The following is an 18,542-nucleotide window of genomic DNA, read 5'->3' on the forward strand; positions in this document are numbered from 1 at the left end:
TTTGAAAAATCCTAAAACAATGGGGTTCTGCTCAGAAACTGCATAGGACCAAGCAGAGCTATGGTAAAAGAGTAGGACCCGGTACAGAGCAGGGGGGATGGTCAAAGCCCCGGAGAGATGTGTTTCAAGCCAGGCTTAGTGGGTGCTTGCTATGAAATTTCTAGGAATTGGGAAGCCATGCATCCCACGAGGCCAAATGACTATATTCCCGGTCTCCCTTCTTAACTAGGTGTGGCTGCATGACTAAGTTCCTATAAAAGATAGAAAGAGAAGTATGTGGTCCATCTGGAGACACTTCATGAAAAGGGAAGGGCACACATTCTTCTCCTCTTTTCTCCACTCTGCTGCCTGAAGCATAGATGAGATGGCTGGAGCTCCAGCAGCCCTTTAGTCCATGAGGATGAGGACCAAATGTAAGAGATGGCAAAGAAAGGAGCTAGAAAGTGCCTGGGCCTCTGACAATTTCATAAAGTGCCATAAACGATCTTATTTAAGCCACCGCCCCTTGAAGATGCTCTGTTATGTACAGTCAATCTTAATCCTAACCAGAATGCTAGCCAACTGGTCCGACACATCCCCTGCATTGCTGTCCCCTTGCTGGAGGTCACGTCATTGCCTGGACAGGGAATATCCTCCTCCTTGCCTGTATTTATTTAAATCCTGCCCATCCTCTGGAGGATGGATCAAATCCCACCTCCCACACGAGACTCCCCTTCCACTTCCTCCCCTGAACTCTGGCGCTGCCTGCCTGCCCCCACTCCTTGGGCATCTGGCCTCTGCCACCTTCACAGTGATTCATCCGTGCACACGTATCCCCTGGATCCTCAAAGAGGCGCAGGACCATCAAGGGCAAGGTCCCCAGTTTCCCAGGCCTTGTATTCTCTGGGCCCAGGAGGCATTCCATGCCAGGCATTGGATGCCAGGTCCTGTTGGCAGCGGCCCCAGGAAGCCTCTTTCACTTCCACCTGCAGCCAGGTTCAGGATGAAGCCAGAAGGTATGTAGACGCATTCAGAAAATAGAAGAGGCTCAAGTCCAAACAACCCCAGCTTACTTAAGGGCGTCTCCAGATTCCCTCAAAACATCGAAGACAGATGTGGAAGAAAACCGGTGCTCCGGCGTCCCCCCGCCCCCGCAAAGCAACCACATGGATTTGGAGCCCACAAGAGAGATCCCAAAGTCATTGTCAATGAACCCAAGGAAAAAGCTTGGTACATAAAGAGCCAATTAAGAGACGAAAGGTGTCCTGATGAAAGTAACACTGGTCCCTCTTTGAGTTGGGAGAACAGCCATTTATAACCGCGGCAGGTGCAGCATAAATGGCCGATAACAGGCCCGATGTGAAGACCTCTCTTTTCCCCGGTTTGAGCACGGTTTAGACGGCTGCTCCTTTGCCTCCTTCCGGATCTAAGAGTCCAGGATTCCATGCCAACCCCACATGGCCCCGCGCCACTAGGGAAGGGCGCCTGTGGACACGCCCCACCCCTCGGGGAAAGCCACCCTTTCCGGCCGCATCATCACTTGTGGCCACCAGGTGTCAGTAGCGAGCGAGGCGCGGCCCCTCCTGAGGCTTCGGGGAGCTTGAGCCAGACTCTGAACCAGGGTAGACATGGGATGCTGTGGCTTTGGGGACAAAGAGAACTATGGCCACATTCTCAGGCACGCATGAGTATTTCATTCCATTTACCTGGTTGCCAACTCACCCTGCAAACTCACTGTGCACCCTCTGGGATGTTTTCAATGCACTATCTTTCACGTGCTCCGAGAAAAGATTCAGGGCTGCTCGCATCAGTAAGGACAGAGGTCTTTCTTTTCTTCCCTCCCCCCCCCCCCAACCCCAGGAAAGTGACAACATAAAGCAGGGTTTTCTACTCCTCGCCTAGCCTCCCCACAGAAGCTACCAAATAACTGTTCTAGCACTTTCTCTTTATACGGAGGTTGGAGATGTTTGGTTTGTAATGCTTTGGCGACAGCTTGGGTATTATCGGGTGCTGGGCCCACAGGATGCAAAGACCAGTCAAGAACCTGCACTGTGCAAAGCCAGAATGAAGTCTCCCTTCACTGCCTGCTTTATTGCCCTGGGTCTAAACTGGTTTCTCTCATAGGTTGTAGCATCTTCAACAGGGAAACTGGATCATGAGTAACAGTCATTCAGCAGCAGTGAGAGCCATACTTCATTGGCCTTTTAAAACCCCGGATGTCGAGAAAGCTTTCTCTGCCCATCCTACAAGGGCGTCCCTCTCCAGGCTGAGGGCACCTCCTTTGAAACACGAGACCGTGCCAAGCCACGCCCACTATATCCTCAACACCAAGCACTACAGCCCCTCCCAGGGGCCACGATGCCACTAAAGAGCACCCAGCCACCCAAAAGAAGGCACTCTCTTTACCTTGGCCTCTCCACATCCAGACACAGGACTCCCTGATCCCCTGTAATGCTCTCTCTGAGTACTTAAGGTGTCTAGTGGGAGTTTCACAGTCAATTATCCCCTTCACTTGAATCCAAGTACGCCTGGTTTCAAATATCTCACAAGCGACACGGGGGGAGGGGGGGTGACAGAGGAGAGACACAATCCTCTGGATGAAGGACCTTCCCAGAATTTAGCATTCTGCAAATAGCTTGGAGTCCCCGTCTTGCCACAAGGAAACACTCTTAAGGTTTTGATGCTAAATGGCAGGAGTGAGACCCACGACCTAGAAAAGCAGTCTTGTAAATGGGGGACCAAATGCTGGACCAACAAGTACCTTTAGGACCATCACTGAAAAACGCAGAAGCAAGACATTTCTGGATAGAGACGGCGACCACCAAAGATGCTGGTTGGGGCCAAAGTCCCAATGGGGTTAGCCTAAAGTCTTGCCATTGAGCTAACTTATCTGTATCTGAGTTTCTTTGTTTGCAAGGAGCATTACATCAAGTGATAAGGGGGAGCTCTAGGGCATCTTTCCAGGCAGAGATGATGTACAATGATACCCAGGGTCTTGGCTTAGCCAGGGAAACTGCTGTCTCTCTCCTTTAATCTTGGATTCCTGGTCCCGGTTGCATTCTGCCCCACTCCAGACATGCTGGAGCTGTGTCTTCTAAGAACAAGTGTTTCCAGGTCTGGACTGAGAAACACAGCACCCGCAGATCTGGACAAGCAAAACCCCAGTCTCACCATTCGCGGATGACGAGTAACAGTGGAGGACGTTGCCCGAGGATGAGGTGCTACAGTTCTGCCACAGGTCGGTTGCGTGTCCATTGCCCACGACCCATTGCTAGGAAGAACCAGACATGATAAATCAGACAAGCTGGGGAGGAGCAAAGGGAAGGGGAGGGTGAAGACGAAGGGAAGGCAAGAGCAGCCTCATCCACCTGTCTCTCTAGCCTGCCCCTGCCCTGCCCGCTGCGCCTGGCCAGAGGCCTCAGTCATGCGGGGGGGAAAAATGAGAGAGATGGGGGCTGGCTCAGACATGGTGCTGCCAGAGGGCAGTGTTTGCAAGTGAAAAGCACTTTGTTATTAAAAAAGTAGCACATGTGTGTGAGCTAGTATGTGCAGAAATATGTACCGTAGAAGAACAAGGCTCAGACTCAGCCCAGGACACCTGCATTCAAGCCAGCTCCCCTCCCTGATCTCCTGAGTGTCGCTCCCCCAAAACCACCACCCCTCGGAGACTGTCTCCTTACCCATAATTCCTACTAATCCAACAAGATTAATTAAGACACAAGTCCCCAACATCAGTATTTCTCCTTCTGACATAATTCTCTCTCAACCTTTCAACCAGAGGGGAATCTCATGCCTGGAATTTTCCCCTACATAAAGAAGTTAAAGCCACAGTCACCTCACTGCCTGAAGTCTCAAATCGAATGTGCTAGATGTCTGATGGGTCTGTGACCTCAGTTATACCCTGATGATCTGTTCCTATACTGGAGGCTTAATAGAGGAAGGCTCTGGGTCCCCATCATAAAGCAGACTCAGGACTGTGAATTCTTTTTTTGGAGGAGCCCATGTTAACCTTCCAATATTCGGCCCTCCAGGGGTGTTTTATGAACTAAGCAGCCCAGCTGACCTATGGCATGTGGAGAAAAACAAAACTTCATTAATACTCTGCTTCCTTCCTCCATGAATCTACAGCGAGGGATGGGGGGGAAATGCTACGGAATCTCATCAAAGGAAGGACGGGGAACCCTGGCTCTGTACCGACATTATCTGGCGTACACGGAGGCCTGCGCAGCTAACCTGGACCAGCGATTGCTTCCTTCCTACCCCTGACTCTGCTACGGTTTTCTCAAAACAACTGAAAGGGGGCAGATTGCCAGAAACTGCAAAACGCCCCGCGGGGACGTCTGAGACTTTACTTTGTCTCGCGGCGCTTAACTAGAGGGAGCCAGGCCGGAATCATCGCCCGGGGGAGGCCGGAGCCCTGGGACAAGGTGGGGGGAAGAGTGGGACAGGGGTGGGGGGGAGACGGGGGTAGGGGTGGGGAGGAGAGGGGAGCTCGGGGTGCCCCGCCCGCCGCCCGCCGTCCGCCCGGCACTCACGCTGACAATCGTGGAGACGAACAGCAGCACCAGCACCGCGACGTGGAGGACGATGATACCCAGCAACAGGAGGAGCATTGTGGCGGCAAGTTGGGTTCAGCGGAGTTCCTGCCTGCCAGGAAAGAGAGCCGAGGCTGGACGTGAGGCCGAACCTACCGGCGCGAGCGAGCGACGGAGGAGGAGCGCGCGGAGGGAGGCTCCCCGCGCCGGCGGAATGCAGGGGGCTGGCACCGCGCCCGCCCGCCTGGCCCGGCCCGGCCCGGGCGCCTGCATGCCTCCCGGGGGCCGGCCGAGAGAGGGCAGCAGCCGACCGCAGCACCCCCGTCCGGCAGCCGCGGGGCCCTCCTCCGACAAAACATCCCTTTGCTTTGGGAACAAAATACGGGGTACGCACGTCGAAGTCACCCCCGGAGGAGAGGTTTTTCCCGAAGGACGAGCGGAGGCCGCGGCACATGTCCACCCACTCGGGGTGGCCTGCGAGCCCAACCCCACGTGGGGAAGGGGACAGAAGAAGAGTCTGCCCCTTTTCCTACGGAGGGGGAGGTGGAGGGTCAGGGGGTAGGCGCCCAGATTTCTGCCGGAGGCCTGGGGACACCGGCGGCACGCTGTGAGGGAGAGCGCGCGGCGGGGAGCTGGTTTCCCAGACCCGGCGCGCTCCGCATTCCGTTAGTCTCCGGGTTTCCACCCGCTTCTGCCAGCGCTGGAGAGCCGTCCTGGCCCCAGCTCCCCCTGGCATCGTCACGGGCGGCTCCGGAGAGGAGGCGCAGACGGGGGAGTGTGGGCAGGAAAGAGTGGCCCAGAGAGTGGCCCGACCCTGCGCTTCCCGCCCACTGCGTGCTTCCCTAGGAGGCCCCGGCGGGCCGGGCCCTGCGCTCCCGGGCTGGCCACTCGCCGGATCGCGGGGGTCCCGGCCGCGCCCCCGGCACGCACAGCCGAGACGCAACCGGGTCCAGTCTCTGCGTTCCGGGACGCGCGCCCAGGAGCCTGCATGGAGGTGGGCAGACGTCGGGTGGGAGGGAGAGGCGGAGGACGAAGGGCTGAGTCCCAGGAGAACCGCAGCCTGCCAGAGCTGGCAGGACATCTTCACTGAGCAGTTGTGCGGTCCTAGTCCCTCATTTTACAGACCTTGGGGAACTGAAGACCCGGGTGACCCGTTAGAGGATACGTACGGCTGTGAAAACCCTGCTGCACTTGGAGGGACCGTTTCAGTACAGGGCCTTGGGCCAGAGAGACGACATTTCAATAATTCAGTTTTTAAAGTACCCAGAGTACCAGGCCCCTCCGCTGCGCTCCGTTAGCAACACATTCAAAAGAGCCTTGGAATGTCCGGGAAGAAGTAAGCCCGGTTTTCCGATGTCTCCCAGAAGGTTTAAATTAAATCCAGTGGCTCCTAGAGCCAGGGAGGGGCAGAGAAGGCTAATCGGAAAGAGGTATGTGGCTATTAATTGGGGGGCCACGGGGGTCCAGCAGCCCTCCCCCAAGGTGTCCACAGCAGGGACCAATTTTCCAATGAGTCCCCAAGTAGGCGCTTCTCCAGCGAGACGAAAGCTGCTCAGCCCCTGCCCCACATTCCGGACACCAGCACTCGCGCCCCTTATGATTTATGTACCATAAGGCAGGCCACGCCGTATCCCTAAACTATGGTAAGAACCGTGGTCTGTCTGTCAGAGCTCGGAAAGACAGCTCGGAGACCCGGCCAGCCCAAAGCCCGCGCCTGCTCCGCGCCTTCTGGCACCATCGACGGAAGAAGCCCATGTTTCTCCTCCATCTCCTCCACTTTCCCCTACCAAAGCACTTACAGCCCAAAGGGATGGTTGTCCCCGATCCTCAAAGTGGCCTCCGGCACAAACTCTCGGTGCGTTTGCTCGGCTGCTGGCGTCGCCGAAGACAGCTGCGCTGCGGGGCTGCGCGCGCGAAGCGAGGGGCCAGAGGGAGGCTCCCGGCGTTCCCCTTTAACGGGAACAACGCCCTGTCTGCGTCGCTGCAGTAGGGTGTGTCCCTGGGTCAGCGTGTGCAAGGGGGCGGTCCTCAGGGAGGAGAGAGGGCAGGAGGGAGGGAGGGCACGCAGGAGACAGTTACCCGGCCTTCAATCAGCCCCAGGAGAAAGTCGATCCCTGCAAAACCGCTGCGACTTTTACTCGAAACTAGGCGGCAGCTGAGCGTTCTCACCTCCGCTTCCTCTGGCTCCCCGAGTTCCTGGACACCCAAGTGCTGGCCAATAAACTGGTCCCTCCGCCCCCTCGGCCACGTGGGAAGAGCCCTCCCGAGGTCGCCCCCGCCGGTGCCCAGCGCTGGGCTTCGGGGCGCGCGCAGGCGGACTGCGCCCACGCGGGGGGCCAAGGCTGGATTCCTCTCCTCCCGGAATGGGGGAGCAGGCACTTAAGGGCTGGAAGGTGTCTCTCTCCTCTAGGGTGCGGGCGCGCCTGGCCTGCCCTGGCATTTTGCCGGGGCACACCTGCCCCGCGCCCGCGTGCCCGCGCTGTCAGTGTCCGCACTTAGGTGGTGTGCCGGGTTCCGAGGACTCGAGGGGACCCACTGGCGGACCCTGCTTGGGTGAGAATTAGCTGGAGGAGGGAGAGTCCTGCCATCTACAGAACAGCATCCCTGGGTGCGGGATGGGGGTGGCGCGGTGGGAAGGGGGTCTGACTCCTCCTAACCTGGGCAAAACCAGACCACAAGTGGGTAAGCTCCTGGCCAGGCTCCCAGCCTCGGCTGGCGTCCGGGCCATAGGGTGGGGAGTTGGCCATTGGAGGTCGGGGAAGAACAGCCAGGGAAATCCGCTGATTCATAGTCGCCTGAACGTGGTCCGCCCAGCGTCACAGGGAGAGAGGCTAGCCCTTCTGGGCGTGGCACAGGTGGGTCCAAGTCAGGCTCTCCGATGGGAGACTCTTGATGCACCAACAAGGAGACTTAATGTGGATTCTAAATGTCTTTGCTTACTAATGCAGCCCTTTCACACCCACAGGCACACACGCTCCTGCTAGTGTCCTGTGTCATAAAACCTTATCGCTCTAAATGAGTCAAACGATTCCATAAGAATTTACTCTTTGAATGTAGCTGCTTCGGGTAGCTGATGGCATATTCTTATCTTTAAGTAAAAGTACATTATCTGAAATAGTCTTCCAACAACGGTCTTTTTAAAAATTTTTTGTGTTATGAGAACAAAAAGAAGGTGACATGTAAAAATTTTACTCAACGCCCATTACGTGGCAGGAAACTTAACAGGACTTGACGCACGCCCTGGGAGAGGGGGGTAGGGGTAATGCTTAGGGACTCTGGCTCTGGGCTCAGACAAACCTGATTACTCAGGATTGTGAACTTGAGCCAGTAGGTGAAGTTGGATGAGCTTCTGTTTTCTCATCCCCAAGCAGAACTGGTACTGCCTATTTTATGGGGGTGAGTAAAAGGAATGAGGTGTGTAAAGCAGTTAGCATAGTGCCTAGAACATAGGGACCAGGACTCAGTAAATTGTCACCATGGTTATTATGATATCATCTTTAGCCCTCAAGGCAAGGCAGACACACACCCCCCTCCGCCAAACTAAAATAGCTTCGAAATCCCACAGGTCTAAAGTTCATATGCAAGTAGAAAAACCAACCAGAGGAATAGCACTGTGTTCTCTCCTCCTGGGTCATTTAATAGGTCAGCAGTGCCCCAGGAATCATGGCCTCACTTTATACCACTCAGACTTTTATTTTATTTATTTAACCAACATTTATGTGGTCACTTTGTCCCGAGGACTATTCTAAGCACTTAACAAATATTAGCATATTGAACTGGGATTTTCTTTCTCTTCCTTTCTTTCTGTTCCCAGTAACCTTTTTCATGAAGTGTACACATCTAGAAAAGCACACACATTGTAAAGCACGGCGTGTTTCCTTCATCTTCCCTGAACCCGATATTTTAGTCAATGAGCAGGTAATACCGCGCGGTGGTTTTCAGAACACGTGAACCTGAACCCTTTGGTCCAGCCTTTACTGCCTCTCGCCTGCCTCCTGCCTGCCCGGTTCCCAGGGTAGAAAAAGAAAACACTGCCCGGGGGTTGGCCATACCCAAGGACCAGTCAGTGCTTTGCTACAGGTGGAAACTTCTCCCTGACCTGCTTCCCAACCCAAGGTCCCCCTGCCAGCTGTGTGTGCAGAGCTGTTTCCCATCAGGGAAATAGCATCGGGTCCCCTTTCTCCCTTCACATCTGGATGGGCTGGTCTTTCTAGATGCTCTCAGAGAGTCCTTCTCACCTCCCCAGCCGGAGTATACAGCCAGCTCCTCAACAGGGATTTAAAACATCCTCTGATTTTCTGTCAATTCCAACACAATGCACCATCTCCACTGCAATCACTTCCAGTCATGGTTTGCAGCGGATGGGGGATCGGGCAGCTCTCCCAGAAGCATAAGCACATACTATCCAGAGGGACAGTTTGCCAAGAAGACTCACCAGGCCAAACGGTGTAACCCCTTCCTTCACGTGGATTTCTTTGCAGTCAAACACAAGGGACGCCAAGGCAAGGCCCTCCCCACAGGGCGACGGAGAGACTGGCAGGCAGACTCTAAGCCCCACTGCTTGCAACCAGGATCCCCGAGACACGTTCCCTGGTAGTGCTCCTTGTAACTGAAGCCAGACCAGGCGTCTTTCCAGTTTATTCAGGGGCTGGTCCAATGCTGGGATATGTCATGGTGGCCTGAGAGCTTCTCAGCCTCTACTACTTAAAGAGACAGCGCCCCGTTTTGTGTACTTGCCAGAACATAGTGATCCCAAGGGGCCCCCCGGAGCATGGAGAACCTGGGATCAACAGGGAAAGGACTTAGAATATGCCTGCAACCTGGGAAGCCAAGCCTGCTCCCACTTGTGCCAGCCGGTGTGCCAGCTCCCAGCACCCCACCTCTCATCCCTCCGGGGAATTCCTCAAGGAGGAAATCCACCATGCAAATGGTCTGTGTGCATCGTGTCATATGTGCTACCTATAGAATGAGTCTCATTTTTAATCAACATCATCGTTTTCAGGAGCCCCAACATTGCACAGATAATGCTGACCTTCCTGAGATAATCCTATTCAAGTAAACAAGGCTCTGATGAAGATATCCCAGCCCGTCCCGCAGGACAGGCTAGATTGACGATTGCAAAAGTTGCAGAGAGGCAGACACACGAAGATGCCGTCTTCTTCAGGCTCTTTGCACTCTTCCTTCAGGCTCTCAGAAAGGGTCCTGCATCTCTAGCAAGTTCTCCTGGGTGGAAACGCTGAGACAAGGACACTTGGTTGTTTTGAAGGAGTCTCTTGGAATTCTGGCAATTTCCCCCACCCCTTATGTCAGGGGAGGGCGAGGCCACCTGTAGTGCTCTGTAGAGTTTGGGGAAGTCTTTCTCTGTCACAAACACTTTATGTTTCACTGGGGGGGTCAGAAGGGGGTCCCAAAGGCCCTCTCCCCATTCTGCTCCCAGCCAGGATCTCTCTGGTCCCAGTGAAACAGTAACCCAGCCGTGGGTCCCATTAGATCTGACTGCTTGTTAAAACGATGGAGAGTTTTGCATACGGCCTGGCCTGGACCTGTGTGCAGAGCGGCTGAGTCAGTGGCTTGAGATGCATCTCAGGTGTGGGCCATTTTTTACATTCCTCGAAATGTTCCTGTGTCCAGCCAGACTGTCACAAGGTGTCAGATGGTCCCCGGTGTCCTTCTAGCTGCTTTCCGTCGTGGAGCCCAGATGGAAGTAAGGCCCAATGTGAGCTGTAGGGTTAGACAAGTTATGGTTCTGCCTTACCAGATAACACAGGGGTGTGTGTGTATATCTAGGGTGTGTGTGTGAGAGAGAGAGAGAAAGAGAGACAGACAGACAGAGAGTTGTTCCCTCAATCCTCCCCGACAGGGTGGATGAGGGAGGGCCCAGTGAGCATGACTTTGGGCTTTTCCAGATAACCCCCCTCCTATATGACCCCCACCCTGGCCTGTGATCCTACCTAAAGACTGCAGGACGAGGTTTCTGCCCCTCAGGCCGGACTAAACCTGAAGACATCTGACATCATATCTGCTCCAAGGGCTAAGAATTCAGAGGAAGAAGAGTAGGGCAGGGTGCAGGTGGGAGGCATGGATTTTTCTTCCAGCTGGACAGTGCCAATAGGATCAGCCCTCCATCCTCCCAAGAGCTGCTTGTTCCAGGACCAGCTCCCTTGGCCCTCTGTCTCCTCCAATCCCCTCATCACCTGCAACCAAGCTCTGAAAACTTGCTGGCTTTGGCTGAGACCTGTTTGAGGAGTTCCTTGGGGGCATCCAGGCACCAGAGCTGGTCCCTGCTGTGTTCCACCATCAGGCGCCAACACACTTGTCCCTACACACCTGGATCAGGCTCTCTGCCTCCTCCTGGGCCTCTCCCTCCCCTGATCTGGAGGCCCTCCTCGCCCAAAAGAAACCCCAGTCCTGTGTTGAGCAGTGCATCCTTGGGGCTATGGAGAAAATCCCCTGGGGTCACTTACATAATAATGAATAACATATTGATCAAGTCATATTTTACTTCTATTTATTATTTCTGCTCATTTTATAAATAGGGATGATGAGAATCTCGCAGACTGGGAGCCCGATACGGGCTCGATTCTAGGACCCCGGGATCACGACCTGAGCCAAAGGCAGACACTTAACCAACTGAGCCACTCAGGCATCCCTCTTTATAACAACCTTATGAATAGGCACCCTGATTGTCCTTTTTCCATCTGAGGGGAAACTGAGGCACAGAACAAGACACTGAGTGGCTTTCTCAGGACACCCCACCCCATGAGAAAACAGCAAAGGCCAGACGCGAAGCAGGCATCCTGGCTACAGAGCCCATACTCTGTACCCCATGCTATCTTGTACCCTAACTTTGGCCTTCACAGAACATCTGTCCTTTGTCACATCATATAATCATATCATACACATCATACACACCAAATAATCTGATTTCCTTTTTCCACCAAAGTTACTGGTACACTCTATCTATTTCTACATCTGCATTTCTTTTTTCCATTTAAAAAAAAAAAAAAAAACAAAAACAGGAAAATATCCCAGCACCTCCGCGGTCTTTAACAAGCACCCAGTAAATTACAGATATATTATTTCCTAACGTTATAGGACGGCTTGCACCAGTCCTATGAGCTCCCCTCGCAAGTGTCCTGCCTGCTTCTGTGGGCCTGGCCTCCATGTCGCACACCCGTGGAGTCCTGCATCCCGCCGCTGACAGATTTGATAAGAACATCGCGGTCATCCTCACGGGGACTAGGACCTAAGCAGGCACTGGAAGTGGGACGCAGCCCCTTTTTCTCTGCATTTTGAGTTGCGGAAATGCTGCCACCCATAGTGGCTTACTCCACTGGGGGTGTGGGGAAGGTTTTGACCATCTTCTATGTGAAGAAGGCAGGGCTTGGAGAATTTGCCATGTTTCTTCTAGCCACCGGTGAGTACATGCCAGGGCTGGGCCCCAAAGCAGTTCCTCTGATTTCCAAACTGTGATTTTTCCATCATGTGGACTCCCCAAGGCGGGGGGTGGGGGGAGGTGAGTCTTAATTGGGCAATTGTCCTGTTGATGAAGTTGTCGTCAGAGCCTCAGTGTCTCCAGGCGCTGGGTCAGTATCTGGCGAGGTGTTTACACCATAAATGAAGCCTTTCCTGTCTCACTGCAGTCAGCAGCCTGTGTGGGCGTTCTTGGCGAGGCCTGCACACATCTGGTCTGGAAAGGTCCTCAAAAGGGAGGTTACTGCCTCATCTACACTCCTCTGACTCTTCTGAGCAGCTTAGTATTAAAAGCTCAAGCACAGGGGGAAAAAAGGCAGAGGGGGAAGAGAGAAAGGAAGGAGGGAGGGAAGGGGGAAGACAAAGGAAAGAGAGGAAAGAGGAGGAGAAGGGAGTAGAGAAGGAATGGAAGGGACCAGTTTGACTTCCCTGAGCAGATTCCTGTAAATACACATGAGAACGATGGCAAATCCAAGCCCCCAGAAGATGTTCTCTGTGACCAACAGAAGCAGGTAGAAAACAGCCTGCAGACACACACACTTAAGTTGGCTCAGGGCCCATTCCCTCAATTACTGTCTTTAAAATTCACAATTTTATCTTGGGACAAATTTCGTCTTTAAGTTCCTTCACCTGTGGAAACGAGAGAGCACAGAACGATTATGCTGTGCCCTTGGAACAATACAAAGTACAAAGAATTCTTTGTTCCCGAAAGTTTGTTGCTTAGGAAAGCCAGATTCCATAGATGCAAGCAGGGGGGGCGAGAAAGGGGACTTTTCTGACATCTCGTGAGCTAGTGGACGAGGGATCTGGGAGCAATTTAAGTAGGAGAGGGTCCAAAACTGACATGCCCTTGGGATGGAAAACTATGAAACCTTCCTAAGACTCTGAACTCCTCAGGGACATTTTCTGCTCCAGGCCAGCGTCAGGCTCATGGAGGTGAGGAAGGTGGTCAGTCTGGCCACACAGGTGGGGCTGGGATAGGCGGGAATGGACAGATTTTCTGGGCCCCACAGACCAGGCACAATAGTGCCAAGGAAGGCAGCCCAGGCTGCAAGTCAGAGGCTCTCCTTTCTCAGGGAGGTGGTTAGGAGAGTCCACTATAAGCCAAGGGAATGCTGGATTCAGATAGATGAGGCCACACCGAGCTATGGGCACGTTAATCTCCTGCAAGAAAAACAAGGTGTCCACCAGCCATCCCCGAAGACAATCTGAGTGAACAAGCCCCAGGATACATCGTTGTCCTTACAATGCATCATCTGACAAATGCCTCTGAGTTGGAGGGACAGCAGTAGCACTACAAATGAACTTGAACACAGATGTTTTCTTCATCTGAGTCCCTGAACCACTTATCAAGTGTGAAACCTCAGCTCAAGCCAGGGGAGTTCACAGACAAAGGCCAGATCCCTTTGAGAGGTTCAAGACAGAAGTGGGCAAAGCTTCAAACATGTTTACTCCTCCTTGTTAAAGACCGGGGAATATCGATCCAGGGGACTTCAGTGGTAAGCCTGGGTCTCCTGTGACAATTACGTTAGAATTCTGATCCAGAAATTAAAATTCTAAAAGTATATCTCACAGGAGTGATGGATAGGCAATGAGTTGGCCATTAGAACCCTTTTTACCACGAAGGACAATGGGAATGTCCTGAATCTCAAATCATGGGGAAAGGACTGAGGGAATTTGCTGCAGCCGTAAGATGAGATATCATGTAGACATTAAAAATAACATTGAAAAAGGATATTTAATTAAATGAGGGAAAGTCAACGATGCGTACTTAGTGGGGAAAACATTAGGAAATAATATATCTGTAATTTGCGGGGTGCTTACCAGGCAGTCTGCTAGCCCTCCCATTTAATACCTACAACAATCTCAGGAGGGCTGAATATCTCTGACCCCTAGGACACTACAAGGTTTAGTAGTGCCAAGGGCACACAGCTGGAAAGGTAGAGCCAAAATACAAATGTTGACAATCCGAAGGCAAGACCCTGCATTCCCAACCCCCAGACTCCAACAAATGGAGACGCATCCCGAGTTCCATGGTGACAACAAAATGAAAGCAAAATCTGAAAGCCCACCAAGTTTGAGAATGCAGAGCAACACTGTGTTTCCAAGTTCAACATCACATGGGAAAAATACATTTGCCTGGAACTGAACTGATCCCAGAACCAATCGTGAGTAATAATCACCCGTCTTAGTCTTGTGCCTCCATCAGCTGAATCTGTGGATTTCTGGCTTAAGTGGAGGAAATGGGCACTGGGCCTATCCCAGGGAGGGGTCAGGAGAGGCACAGGCCAGGCCTTGCTTCAACTCTTGTGCTGTATCCAAATGCAGTGACACATCCAGACCCAGAGGTAGTATGACCGTATTGAATTCAATTGTGCATCTTACAATGCTGATGGTATAATGTAAGCATTTCCATGGACCATGAGTTTCATAACCTTATTTTGTACTTATTTAAATACATCAGGAGACTCAAAGAAAACAAAAGAAGTATCCTGAACCCTATGGATCTTGAGGGACCATGAATAAGCCAACAACAGTCCTTTGGTCTAGGTATGTGACTTTGAACTGAGAATCCCTATGACTCATGGCAAAAACATGGTCAGATGTAGTTCAGATGAGTAAAAGTGCACTGACCAGTTATGGTCCATTGACCAAGGGGGAAAGCCCTACATGGTTGTCAATGCTCTATCTCCAACCACACTCTCTTCCCTCTCTCTCTCTCCTTCTCATGCCTCATCCATCCATTATGGTATGCAACCATAATGCAGTCAAAATATTATTACTACCTGAATTTCACTACCTTGTGACCTCCTCAACCATTGGGAGACCTCAACCATTGGGAGACCTCAACCACTGAGAGACTTTCCAAGGAAAGTATTTTTAAGAGCGGGGTGGTCTACTGGATATGGTCTTGTGCCTCATTCTTATACAATCTTGGATCATTGAATATATAACTGAGGCTTGAGAACCCTTAGGCAGGAACTAGATTATGAAGCATTTTTTTTTAATTTATTGGACCATTGAACTTTTGTTACCAAATTCTCTCCAAGACAAAGGTTCCATGGAACTCACTCTTGAAAACACTTTTATTGAAACACTGGGCTTCATGACCTCTCCAGCTCTGATGTTCTAGTCTTTCCCAAAGAGAAAAAATGGCATTCCTTCAAATTGACTATGGACATTTCAAGAAATGAAGAAATAGATTTGAAGGCAGGAGGCTTCAGATAGGGACTCTAGGCCAGCTAACGTTCCCCAAGCAGGTAAGAGAAAGCATCCATGGAGGTCAGCCACCAGCTTTGTCCCCATGATCCTGAGTGAGGAATTGAGTGGATGTCTTCTGAGGTCATGCCATGCCATGTCACTTCCAGTGGCCACTCAGCCCCTCCCTTGTCATGTGTTTTTTTCTCCTTTTGGAGACACCACAGTGTTTCAGCGCAGGGGGTGGCCTCTTTGTGGTCTATGGAAGAACACCGCAGAAACCAGTTATGGTGTTATATGGACTCATAACCCAAGAGTGGCCTCTGTGTATTGGTCCCTAGGTTCATTTTTCTCACTACAGACTGAGACCCATGAGCTCAAAAGTCTGCTGTTAAGTCAAATTTTTACACATCAAATTGTTTTAAAAATTGCCCAAATAAGCAGATTCCTATCCATTTCAAACCCTGTGAAACCTCACTGCATATCTTTAGGCCATTGATGACATAGAGGCCAAGTTCCACTCCAGAGGCTTCCCAGCACATTGATGAGCAACATCGCCTACACATGTAAGCCCCCTTTTAGAATCCTGTATTCTAGGATTTCCTTCTCCCTCTTCCTTTTGGGTGGTAGCCTGTGTGCCCACCCACCAGAGCCACGGGGTTTTCTCATGCTAGGAGGGATCTCGTCTCTCATGTAACCCTAGCCAAGCACCACCTAATAAAGTGTGTTACCTGTTACTCCCTCTACTGGTCATATCTTTTCCCTCTAGGTCCACCCCAGAGTCCTTCAAATGAACCTCCACATAAACATGGACAGATGTGAGATCCAGAAGAATCCCTGAGCCAGCACACAGAAACCCAGCGATGGCCCTAGGATTCACACACGCACAGAAGGGCAGAAAATCCTCCAGAGAAGCAGAAGCATCCCAGGGATAACATCACACTGGCCATTCCAGCTTCCTCAAATACCCGGCTTTGTGGGTTGGTTGGTCTGTTTCCAGAGAGGCCAGGGTGCAAGGAGTTGACATGGATTGCCAGTGGTGGGCTGACAATGGGAAGACCCTTCTCAGTCTCAAGCTGGGGGAAAACACCTGTCACGAAGCTGAAGGCATGAATTGTTCTGCTATGCAGCTGTGGAAAAAGAACAACCCTGTATGTCATCTGGTGGCAGCCCACAAGAGTCCTGCACCCAGACAGCACACTGTTAGGTGGACTCCCACTCGGGTGACTGATGGACCCATTGTTTATCCAGCAATTTAGGCAGCCGGTCCTTATCCGCAAGGCTATGTATGATTACCTGGTAGGGCCGAAAACAGCTGGTGTGGTCTTAACAACCACACAACTAACACATCAGCTCCCAGTCTACACCAGCAGTTGCTTCTATAACGGAAACAAAAGCCGTATTTCTCCTCTCACTAAGGTCACTGGACTTTGCTGGCTTCTTCCATGATGAGAGAGTAAACAGATGATGACTCAGTGTTCTTGGCATCCAAGGCCATCCACAGGCAGAACCAGACTCTGGGCAATGTGTATTTTGAACATCCTAACCTCAGCTATGTGAGGGGAAGGGAAATGAAGACTCCTTGCAACTAAATTCATTCGACAGGGATTTACTGAGCAACTACTATAGACCAGAAGCAAGTAACGTTGCTTGGCCCCTTCTTTCTCCATTAGAAGGCAAAAGATTCCTATTCCCCTAGACGCCTAGACGTGCTTCTTTGAAAGTAGCTTTTCTATTTTCTCCATCAAAATGTGCAGCCTGTTCCTCTACTCTTTGCATCTGGACCTGGCATGGTGACCTATTTGGGCCAATGGAACATTCTCATCAGAAACAGAAGCTTCAAGGGTGCTTTCTCATTGGGGCTTGCCCTTTTCCTGCTGGGAATGTTCCTCCATCATCTGAACAAGCCCAGCCTTCCCAGCCATCCCAGCTAAGGCCCTGGAAATGTGAGCCAGCCTGGGGTGGGAGGTAGGGGTTTGGAAACCAGCTGAGTCTGGCTCAGACCATTAGGAATGCCACACAAAACCGAGCCAGCACTCATTGCTGAAAACAAATGATTTGGTGTTTCGAGCCACTAAGTTTTGGGGTGCTTTGGTTACACATAAAGAGCTTGCTGATACATTAATGATCCTAGAATTGGGGTTAGGTGCCAAATACGTTCTTTAGGAGCAGGACTCTGTGCCAGCAGGACAGAGGCAATGGACTTGGACTCCCTTGGGGTGCTCTGGGGCCTGGAAAACTGACCTTCACACTTGGCTCAACGGATTCTCTAAGGGAGGAAAGTGGCACAGTCAGGGAGATCGAACAGATTCCTGGGGCTCTGTGGAAGTCGCTTGGCCTCTCTGGAAAGTCTCTGGCATTTTCCGAGGGTCTTCGATTCTCTGGAGGTACTAAGGGTCTGTAAAGAGCCCTGTGGATTTGTATGGTGCTCCGAGACCCAGAGTCGAGCAGGACTGCTCAAACTAGCAGTGGCAAAGCTTGTTTCTCCTTTATTCCTGAGCCATTGCTGTCAGCTGCATGACCCCACCAGACAAACGTGCAAGATAGGATGCACCCACTGGTTGTGTACTTGGATGTCATGCAACATAAAATTGCCATGAAAGTATATAAATTCTTATTCTCATTTCCTGTATTGACCTCACCACCACCCTGTAACATCAGTGAGCTGGGTCTGGTCCCATGTATGTACCATGCTTTAGTCGAATTTCTGCAAAGAGGGCTGAGGCTGGCCCTACAGTACACACAGCCCCTGGCCCAGAACCATGAACTCTCATTTGAAGCTGGAGCTTAACTATTAAAGTTTTTCTCTGGACATGAAGCCAGGTGTCATTTCTTCAATCCCCAGTGCAAACCCTATCAAAAGTCAAATAACCGGACAAATTTTGTAAAGAACAGAACCTTTACTTGGGAGAGGCTTTGAATAATAAAATAGTAACTCTCAACCTTTAACATCACACTGGCCAGAAGATAAGGATGTCTTAAGGACATTGTTCTGTGACCATTGGTGAGTCATGGTCTTGACAGTGATGCCAGTCTGCATTGCCAGCCCTACCCTGAATGCTAGTGTGGGGTCTGCTGGGCACGGTCTGCCCCAAGGGCTGCAGGAATGGCACTCAAGCCAATGAGATGATGAACCCCGACTCTGAATAGCCATTCTCCTTGATGGAGCCCCTACTTTCTTCTTCTGCAGATAGGGGAAGCATAAGCAAATCCCAGGAAAATATCTAGAGTGAGTTAAGGAGTATCCCTTGGAGCATCTTTCTGGGGGACAGTCTTGCAGCATTGGATAGGGGTGCCAGAAGCATGCAGAGGGAAGATGCTGAGGACACTAAGGGAGCACCAAAGGTACCAGGCCTT

The 18,542-nt window shown here is 51.7% G+C and overlaps 1 protein-coding gene across 2 annotated transcripts in view; it reads right to left on the reverse strand.

Moving 5' to 3' along the window:
- Nucleotides 1-9,173, reverse strand: part of PMP22 (peripheral myelin protein 22) — a 28,945-nt gene extending 19,772 nt beyond the window's left edge. The window contains exons 1-3 of one of the 2 annotated variants that reach the window (XM_032841267.1): nt 8,950-9,173; nt 4,515-4,626; nt 3,151-3,250 (exon numbers count right to left, since the gene is read on the reverse strand). In XM_032841267.1, coding sequence (XP_032697158.1) covers nt 3,151-3,250; nt 4,515-4,592 — 178 coding nt within the window. In that variant the 5' untranslated portion in view covers nt 4,593-4,626; nt 8,950-9,173. Of the gene's footprint in view, nt 1-3,150; nt 3,251-4,514; nt 4,627-6,313; nt 6,504-8,949 lie in introns of those variants that run through there. The other variant, XM_032841268.1, reaches the window with a different exon arrangement.
- Nucleotides 9,174-18,542: the final 9,369 nt, after the last annotated feature.

This window comes from Lontra canadensis, unplaced genomic scaffold (genome assembly GCF_010015895.1).
Source record: "Lontra canadensis isolate GAN:19392208 unplaced genomic scaffold, GSC_riverotter_1.0 scaffold122, whole genome shotgun sequence".
In the NCBI taxonomy this organism is placed as follows: Eukaryota; Metazoa; Chordata; class Mammalia; order Carnivora; family Mustelidae; genus Lontra; species Lontra canadensis.